Source organism: Trifolium pratense, linkage group LG3, assembly GCF_020283565.1.
Source record: "Trifolium pratense cultivar HEN17-A07 linkage group LG3, ARS_RC_1.1, whole genome shotgun sequence".
Classification (NCBI taxonomy): domain Eukaryota; kingdom Viridiplantae; phylum Streptophyta; class Magnoliopsida; order Fabales; family Fabaceae; genus Trifolium; species Trifolium pratense.
In genome coordinates, this window is record NC_060061.1 from 21,640,913 (window position 1) to 21,650,892 (window position 9,980).

A 9,980-nucleotide genomic window follows, 5' to 3' on the forward strand; every position below is an offset into this window, starting at 1 on the left:
CTCCTGCAATTTTTTTTTTGTGATTACCCCCTGTAAAATGAAGATTCTATCATTTACCTCCTCAGTCGATAACATGAATGCTGACTGGTCAATATTGATGATGTGGCACGTACAAGTGGAATTAATTTATTTTATATTTATTTTTTTATTGTCAATTCATTAATGAATGTATAATTATTATTTTTTTAATTAAAAAAAACTGAAAAAAAAGAAGAAAAAAACGATAGTAATTGGGGTTGAAGGTTCATCTTCTTCAATATTGCTATAATTTCATCATTCTCTTCAAAAAAATCAAAAACAACAAAAGTTATCCCCTCTCTAAGAAAAGAAAATCAATCAACACACCACTCAACACCTAAATCTTCATCACTTACTTATTCATCATCTTCAAACCCAAATCTTCATCACTCAAACCCAAATCATCTAAACCTGTCATCTTGAACGAAAACAAGATAAACCTTCATCGTCACCTTCGCCGAAACCCACAAAAACCTTTATCTTCACCTTTGATTTTTGTTTTCAGATCTGGAAAATATTCATTAAACCTAAAGTTCCGGAAAATATTCCTTGTTAACACAAAAAAGTTCATCAAACTGTAGATCTGGAAAATATTCATTAAACTTAAATTAATAACTCAAACCTTCATCCAAGAATTGAAGAGTTTTGGAAAGTTTAAGTTTTTTGTTACTTTGACTTAGTTTTGTATCGTATAGTTGTGGTTATAGAAGAGAAATAATTTAGGGTTGTTAATAAGACGTGAAATTTGAGAGAAATTTGGGTAAGAAGATTTTGTTGATTGTTTGAGATTTGATTTGTGATTACACCGAGAAGAAGAAGAACAAGAATGTTTATAAATAAATGGGTAAATGATCATTTACCCCCCTGCAAAATAAGCAAATTTTCGTTTACCCCCCTATGCAGATTTTTTTTCTGTTTACCCCCCCTGCAAAAAATAGATTCACTCATTTTGCCCCCTGTGTGTACAGCAGGACATGTGATTGTGCAAATTTGCTGACGTGGCTTGTACACGTGGAAAAAACATTTATATTTATTTTTAACTTCCACGTCAGATAATATTTTTTTTTAAAAAAAAATTTAAATTTTTTTCCTACAAAATTAATAAAACGAATTTTTTTTCCAAAATAAAAAGAAAATCCTACAAATAAAATTTTTTTCCCTACAAAATTTTAAAAAATTCCTACAAATAGTTTTTTTCGTACAAAATTATTATTTTTTTCCTAAAATAAAAAAACGAATTTTCATATTTTTCTCCCAAATAAAGTTTATTTTTAAGATATTAAAAAATTATTTTCAAATCTTTTTTATTTAAAAAAAACAGAATCTTCGCCGGTTTGCTTCCACCGTCGTGATCATATTCGTCGTCATCTTCTTCAATCACCGGAATCGTCTTCTACTTCGTTATTGTCTTCTGCTTCCTTCTATTTTTCTAATTCTAGGACAAATAATTTTGGTATAAGAGGAAAATACGAATAAACTTCTTTTTCTATTTTTTTTAATTCAAAGAGATTAACAAAAAAATAATGTTTTGTTTTTAAAAAATAAAGATCATGTTTTTTTAATTCAAAAAGATTTGAAAATAAATCTTTAAAATTTTTATTTTGAAAATAAACTTTATTTTGGAGTAAATATTTATTTTGGGAGCAAAATAAGAAAATTCATTTTTTTTTGTTGGAAATTTTTTTAAATTCTTTGTAGGAAAAAAAATTACTTTTTTTGCAGGAAATGTTTTAAAAAATTTTGTAGGAAAAAAAATTTATTTGTAGGATTTTTTTGGGAAAAAAAAAAATCCGTTTTTTTATTTTGTAGAAATTTTTTTTTAAAAAAAATATATTATCTGACGTGGAATTTAAAAAATAAATATTAATTATTTTTTCCACGTGTACAAGCCATGTCAGCAGATTTGCACATTCACATGTCCTGCTGTACACACGGGGGGCAAAATGAGTGAATCTATTTTTTGCAGGGGGGTAAACAGAAAAAAAATCTGCATAGGGGGGTAAACGAAAATTTGCTTATTTTGCAGGGGGGTAAATGATCATTTACCCTAAATAAATTCTATTAACAATTTTTTTTAATTTCTTTTTCTTTTTGAAAATTTAATAATTATATTAAGTTATTTATCTACGTGGCACAAAAACTTTAATAAAAAATGAATGAAAAGCTACACATGCATCCCACGTCATCAATTTTGTCCAGTCAATATTCATGTTGTTGACTGAGGGGGGTAAATGATGGAATCTTCATTTTACAAGGGGTAATCACAATTATTTTTTTTTTTGCAGGGGGTAACGCAAAACTGGCCTATTTTGCAGGGGGTAAAACCCTATTTACCCTTTTCTATTTCTCTTATATCAAGTTTCTTTCTAACAACCCAACACAATATAACAGATATGATAGTAACCTAGGGTTTACATTAGAATACCAATAGCTTAACTTGTCAAAAGCTTACAAGGCAATATATAATATTTAATGTGATACTAACCTAAAAGTCCAATAACATAAGTCCTATTATCTAACACTTCCCCACAAACTCACGATGAGTCAATATGGCATATCGAGAGTTTGTCAAACAAAAAATGAAGAACATACTTAATAAGAAAAAATTCAAAACTTCTATTTGTAATACTACCCCTCAAGTTAAAGCTTACTAAGCTTTAAGTTTGTTACAAAATATACACTGAAAATAAATCATCCCAACTAATATCATAACCAAGAGCAACAATCAGGAGCCAAACGATGTGAACTATCATCCAAATAAAGAACCATCCGATAGAAGAACCAAACAGAAGTGCAATCAATCAAAAGAAACAACAGGGAGAAATGCAATTAATCAGAAGAAGCGATATAGGGAGAAGTGCAATGCAATGCAATCAAAAACAATAGAAAGAAGTGCAATGCAATCAGAAGAATCAATAGGGAGAAGTGCAATGCAATCAGAAGATAAGTGCAATACGGAGAAAGTGCAATGCAATCAGAAGAAACAATAGGGAGAAGTGCAATGCAATCGAAAGAGAAATGAAATAGGGAGAAGTGCGATGCAATCAGAAGAAACAATAGGGAGAAGTGCGATGCAATCAGAAGAATCAATAAAGAGAAGTACAATGCAATAGGTAGAAGTGTCATCAAACAGAAGAAACCAATAGGGAGAAGTGCAATGCAATCAATTAGAAGAATCAATACGGAGAAATGCAATCAATTAGGCAAACTGAACCAAACTAAACCGATCAAACCAAACAAAAACTAATTGAAAAACAGACTAACTCGCAAAACTCATATCAGACACCACAAAACAAACCGAACAACTACCAAAATTAGGAACCATGACCAAATCATATGTTCTTGTAACAAATGAAAAGAAAATAATACTACCAAAATGTATTGCAGCGACCAAGCACGTCTGCACTTTTGTTAGGAATCCAAAATTGAACCATGTTCCTTCTTTGATCAATTTCTTCAAAACAACCGAAAATTACTAACAAACACAATATTCTCAAACTATTGAGAATACAATCATGATTGCATGTTCAAGGCGGATCAAACCTTGCTCTGATACCATGTTAAATTTTAGAGATGCAAAATAGAGAAATAAACAAAAGGAGGCTAGGGTTTACATTAAAATACCAATAGTTTAACTTGTTAAAAGCTTACAAGGCAATATATAATAATAATACTTAATGAGCTACTAACCTAAAAGCCCAATAACATAAGTTCTATTTTCTAACAATGAGATACCTACAGAAACAATCATGATTTGGGATCCCTTTTTACAATTAAAGTTGTATATATAAAATAAAAGGACACCAAATAGAAGAGAATATGTAGAGCCTTGTTCATTCATTTAATTCTAAAAAATATACAAATTTTTTAATTGTCACAAATTTTCATGTACTTCCAAAATAAAAGAGAATATAAATGTAGAGCCTCTGCATTTTCATGTACTTCCACTTGGATAAACGCACGCATTGTAACCTACAAAGAGAGTAGCAAAAATCATGTTAGATAGCTCATTAATGAATTATATAGTACAGTATTCATTAGACATATTAATTTGAAAAAGAAAAAGGGGTGTAAAGGAAATTTACTTGGATTTTGAGATGTAAGAGTTGCAGTTTGAGAGAAATCACAATTCCAAGGATTTCTACCAAACTTTTGGTAATAAAGATTCATTGCAAAAGCAGCATGAGATGCTACTGTATTTGGATCATAACAAGCAGCTCCTGGTTGAATTGGTCCACAATCTATGCCTTGTCTACTACAAACATAGTCAAGATTTACCTGCAGTTCATCATCAGAGATTCCTAATTTTGGAATGCACCATTGAGTTGTTGTTTTAGGTGATGGAGTAATAGGAGCCTTTGGATTGGTTGATGGAGGAGTCTGTGCACATAGAGATAGAGATAAAGTAATTTATTTATGTTTCATGTAAAAGTGGCTAGTTCTATTGTGCATATGTGAGATAAATGTTATATGATGCACATATTTATTTTCACTGTTAAACTAAGTTAGATACTATAATAATATTCATGACTTGTGCACCGTAGAAGACTCGGTGAAATATTAATTTCACCATAGATTTGGCCATATGATAAGACTTATAAATCCAACAATGAAAATTTTTTTTGCATGATGCAATACTATATCTTCCTAGTGCATTAGAGTTCGTTGGTAAAAGTAGGTTGACCAATAAATTTAGGATTAAAACTCAATTTTAGAGTCAAAAGCTCCAAATTCTAGTTTCAAGTCAGAATCACATGCATGTAAGAACATCCAAACATATCAAAATTAATTTTACGAATCAATTTTGCTTCATTCAAAAGTTGAACCAAACATGCACAATAAAATCGTAAAGCCATGTCAACTCCATACCTTAAACTAATAAAATTTAAAATAATATATGAATTTTCTTTCTGAGAGGTCCTTGGATCTTCTTGTGGTGGTGGGTTACAAGTGTTTCACTTTTGGTTCGCCTTCTTATATAATTGTGTGTGTAATTTTGAATTTATTAGATGTTGGTAGAGTGTACTTCTAATAACTCTTTGTATTTTGAATTTTCTCTAATTTTTATTGCGTACGGAATATTATATATAATATGGGTCAAGATCAAATGACACAAACTACTTTGACACCAAATATTACAGCTCTCAATAACGTTTTAACCGGTATAAATTTTATAAAATCAACCGTTGGATTGAAAGTTTATATCATATAGCTCATTTATGTAAAATTAACGGTTTGACTCTTTTTTTATATGTCGTTAATCTTTATGTGTCGCAATAGCATATTAAATGATTTTGGATTTGTCTGAAATTTTACACAAATGATCTATATGATATAAACTTTTAATCCAACTGTGAATTTTATAAAATTTATATCGGTTAAAATATTATTGAGATGTGTAACATTTGATGTCACACTAGTTGGTGTCATTTGATCCTGACTCATCTAATATTATTTGCCATTTAAAAAAATTGTTTACCTTTTGGGAAGACTTGTCTAAGCCAACATCATATGCAACACTAAGATCAGTTTTATAAAGACCAAAAGCACGTTCAGATCCAGGACCAGGTTTTAAATCTTCATCATAGAGAGCAAAAAGGTATGTGTCAATAGATTTTCCAGGCATCAAAGGTGTACCAACCAATGATCTAAGATGTGTAATAAGATTTCCATTATAGGATTTGGCATTTTCAACACTTGTTCCTACTTCATTGTTGTCCCCACGTGTAGGCCATCCTGTCTCAGCTACCACAATTTCTATGTCTTCGAATCCCATTCCACTTAAAGCTGAATGTACTGCATCAACCTACTCAGATGCAAAGTGTAAAAAATTATTAATCGGTTAGGACTTAGGAAAAGAAACTATTTTTTTATTTTATTTTATATTACTTACTACTTATTATTCTTATTTTTTTAATCATTTATTCCATTTTTTTTCTCATGCAATTAATAAAGAATACTTATGCAAAGTAATTCATTCATAGTTTCACCTTTTTTTTTAATAATATTAATTTTTGAAAAATTATAAGTGGCTATTGTTGAAAAGTAGAGGCCATTGTGTGCTAGACAAATGATTAGGTTGGATAAGAGTCAGCAAATACGCCAAAATCAAATGGGAAATGCAACAAGACTAGACCGTTGGAGACTTGGAGCCCCCTTAGAAACAACGTACTAATATTTTCTTCTTATTAAATTTTTTTTTTTGAAAAATTAACTATCGTTCATTTTTACTTTAATCCATGTCCTACAAATACAATAATCAATCATAGCCAAGCCATGTGAATGTGATTTAGCAACTAGCCAGCCTGTCTGTCACAACTCACAACTATGCATTGTTAAAATTTCAACATGTGCACAAATTCTATATAATACCGTATCTTACTACTAGAACTTCATCGTGATTCATGACTCAATAGAGGCCGTCGAACCAAAAATTTCAATGAGTCAACGGCTACTAAAATACTTATCACTCCCTTCGTCCCAATTTTATTGATATAGTTGACTGTTTCATGCATGCCGATGCATAATTTTGATGATTAATACTTTTAATTGTGTAATAGTAAAAATTATAAAAATTTGATATTTTGACAATACTCATCGAGACGAATCAAACAATATCTTATATACTAATATTTATTTTTGTTTATCAGTAAAAAAATAAGGTCAAAACAATATGTGTGAATAGTACACAACAGTCAACTGTGTCAATCAAATTGGGACGAGGAAAGGAGTACAATTTAGAACTAAAATGCATTAATTAACTTTTAAGGGATTATAGTATAGCGTGAGAGACTAAGAGTGTATGCTATATTTAAAAAGTTTTTCTTTTTGACACAAGCTGTGAACCCAAGAGTAACAACTTTTATACACTAAAATTAGAAACTAAATAGTACGTAATCCTTTGTCAAGAAAAATAGTACGTAATCCTATAAAAGATGATTAAACGAAAAGAAGATGCGTGACCGTGACTTTTAACCTCTCTGGCTCTGCTGTAGCCTGTAGGCAGCCCACCATAAGCAAGGACAAGAATAGAAACCCGTTACAAAAGTAGCATCTTTCAAAAAAGTAAGAACTTGCACTCCAACTTCAAGTTCAATAATGAGTAATTTACAATCATAGAATAATCAAATTACGCTTGACCTTATCATTAATTTAATCAAGTATTTCAAATTCACTATAGTTTCAAAATTGAACAAACTATGTTAGGTCCGTAGAAATTACTTAGAAACAACTTTTATGTTTTAGTTACATTTATGTGTTAATTTTCTGATAATGAAAATTTATTTTAATTAGCTTTTAAAAAAAAAATACTTAGAAGCAACTTTTATGGTTTAGTTATGTTTGTGTCTTCATTTTTTGATAATGAAAAATTATTTTAATTACCTTTTAAAGAAGGAAAATGCTGAACGATATCTCCGACCACTAATTAAGCATACTAATACCTTAAAAATATAATGGTCTGGGACAATTTTTTTTTTATGGAAACTTTAAACAAACATAAAATAACATTTTTCTTATAAACCTCAAAAAATTAATTTATATCAAAACGATTTTTTTTAGAAAAACACTTAAACACAAAAATAATTTATATCAAAATGATTTTTTTAGAAAAACACTTTAACACAAAAATAACTAAAACGCTAAAAATGATTTCTTTAAATTTTTTAAACAAACAATCCCTTAATCTCACTCGCACATCAAGCTCAAACTTAGTCATGACAATAAAACCTATACCCGCGGGTATCCACCCAAATCATACCCGCTTTGACGGAGAAAACCCGAGTTGACTGAGTTTGGGTTCGGGTTTTCCCAGATTTCAAAAGATGGGTTTGGGGTGGGTAATGGGTACATTGATATCCACACCAAACCCGTCCCCGAACCCGCCCCGCTTATACTAAAAATTAGATTTCACCTCTTTTAAATTAGAAACGCTTAAACAATCTTTTAAATTACGCTCATATATTTATTTTTTATTTTAATTTGAGTATTAAACAAACCATTTTTTTCTTTATTTAAAAAAATATTATTGAGAGAAAATAATTTTGGACATTTAACTTTTTTTTTAATAAAAAAATATTAAAATATAATCTAAATTCATGTGGAAAGAGACATGATGGGGATACCCGGAACCCAAAGAGAATACCTGATTCCCGTTGGGTATGAGTTTGAGGTTATTATTTTTATCCCCGCTCAAATTTGGGATGAGCTTGGGGAAACCTGAACTTCATGGGTTTGGGTTTGAGGAAGGCAAAACTCGTCCCCGCCCCATTGTCATGCCTACTCAAACTCTCAAAGTGAACATTTTTAGACACTTAACAAAGGTTTACCATTGTCGGTTGACTGAAAAGTCAACATTTGGCAATAAAATATTAAAACAAGAACAAAAAAAGGAAATTGGTAACTGACCTGAGCATCGAACATGTTTGTGTAAAGTTTACCATTACCCGAATCAACCCGACCCGAATTCGGTTGAAACAAACAGAATGCAAGGGTTTCGGATCTTGTGTCACTCTGGTAAGCGAAAAACGGGTACGGGTTAATAGTGAATGGAGCTTTGTTCTCTTTCTGAAACTCAAGCAACTCTTTCAATGTGTTCTTAAGATTCGGGTCAAAAGACCCGGAAGATGGAGGATCCGACTGAGTCAACACGGCCATAGAATGAACTGAGGATACTTTGATCTTGCCACCGAGTGAGACCGAGTTGAGGGCATTTTGGACATTTTGAATCGCCGGAACTAGCTGTGATATGAGACCATTGTCGCCGGATGTCATAACTTCGTTACCGACGGTGATCAGAGTTATGTTGCTTGCAGGATAGTATGGTAACACGTTTGAGTTAACCCACTGAGTCGCTGAGTTTGGATTTGATGCTAAACTCGGAATGTCACCGTTGGCAGCTCCGATGGTTATTCCGATGCCGGAATTTGCTAAAGCTTTGATGATCGCTGGATCGGCACCATAAAGACGGACTTTTCCGATAGAGGTGGATTTTAGTAGGTTGGCCGTGGCGTCCGGCGGTGGAAGGTTGTCGGCGACTTGACCGTAGTTTACTCCGATGAAAGATTGCGAATCTGAAACACATGAAGATAAAAAGACCCATTAAGCTAAATCAATTCTAAAAGTGTAAAACAGTTCAAAAATGGAATCAAAATCAAAAATTGAATGAAGGGTCATTGAGAAAGGAACAAATTTTCACTTTGGTGTTAAATTACAGAGAAAAAGTTATCAGAAAGTAATGTTGTTTTTTTCTTGAACTATGCATAAAAGAAGTTTCTTCAACTTTCCCGGAAAATGAAAGAAAGTTTCTTTTAAAAAAAGAAACTTCTTTTTTTTTTTTGAAAAATTGAAAGGAAAAAAATCTAAAAAGATAAGAGTAATGTAACAAAGAACTAAGAAAGAACAAACCAGCAAAGTAGAGGGTAGTGGTGATGAGGGTAAGGTAAAGAAGGAATGAAAGGTTGGAAGTTGTAGCCATGGTTTCAAAAATTTGAGTTGAGTTGTTCAAACTTTGAAGTAGATGTTGTTTATATAAGGAACTTGGAAGGGTAAACTAAAACTAACTAAGAATGAGAGTTTTTCACATCACTTTTGTACACCTACTTTCTACGAACAAGGATTGTTTACATTGGCAATTTGAAGCATCATGACGTATGGGTTTATTTGATTAAGTATTCCCTCTAATTCTATATAGTGTTAAATATGTTTTTATCTTATAGTTTTCTAAAATTTTCATTTTAATTTTTGAAGATGTTTTTCACACTTTTTAGTCTTGAAGTTTTTTCCATCAATATTTTTAATCTATAACTTTTATTCAACTTGTGTATACTTTCATATTTTTTTAATGATTTTTTGTATTAATGTTTATAATATTGTAAGAACATCTCCGATAAAACTTTAGAATTTTTTAACATAAGATGGACTATTTATGAATTTTTATGTGCAAAAAACTAAAAAATTCATAT

The 9,980-nt window shown here is 30.9% G+C and overlaps 1 protein-coding gene across 1 annotated transcript; it reads right to left on the reverse strand.

Moving 5' to 3' along the window:
- Positions 1-3,828: 3,828 nt before the first annotated feature.
- Positions 3,829-9,707, reverse strand: LOC123913146 (glucan endo-1,3-beta-D-glucosidase-like). Its single transcript, XM_045963750.1, has 5 exons — positions 9,424-9,707; positions 8,425-9,089; positions 5,498-5,824; positions 4,104-4,398; positions 3,829-3,990 (listed from the first exon to the last, which is right to left on the reverse strand). The coding sequence occupies exons 1-5, from the start codon at positions 9,491-9,493 to the stop codon at positions 3,953-3,955; spliced, it is 1,395 nt and encodes a 464-aa protein (XP_045819706.1). The 5' UTR covers positions 9,494-9,707; the 3' UTR covers positions 3,829-3,952.
- Positions 9,708-9,980: the final 273 nt, after the last annotated feature.

Bases quoted from the DNA above. Each gene is read 5' to 3' on its own strand.
- LOC123913146 (XM_045963750.1), bottom strand. From the start codon at position 9,493: ATGGCTACAACTTCCAACCTTTCATTCCTTCTTTACCTTACCCTCATC. The intron at 9,090-9,423 runs GTTTGTTCTTTC...CATGTGTTTCAG, and splicing joins CACTACCCTCTACTTTGCTG to ATTCGCAATCTTTCATCGGA. The intron at 4,399-5,497 runs GTAAACAATTTT...CTATGTGCACAG, and splicing joins TAGACAAGTCTTCCCAAAAG to ACTCCTCCATCAACCAATCC.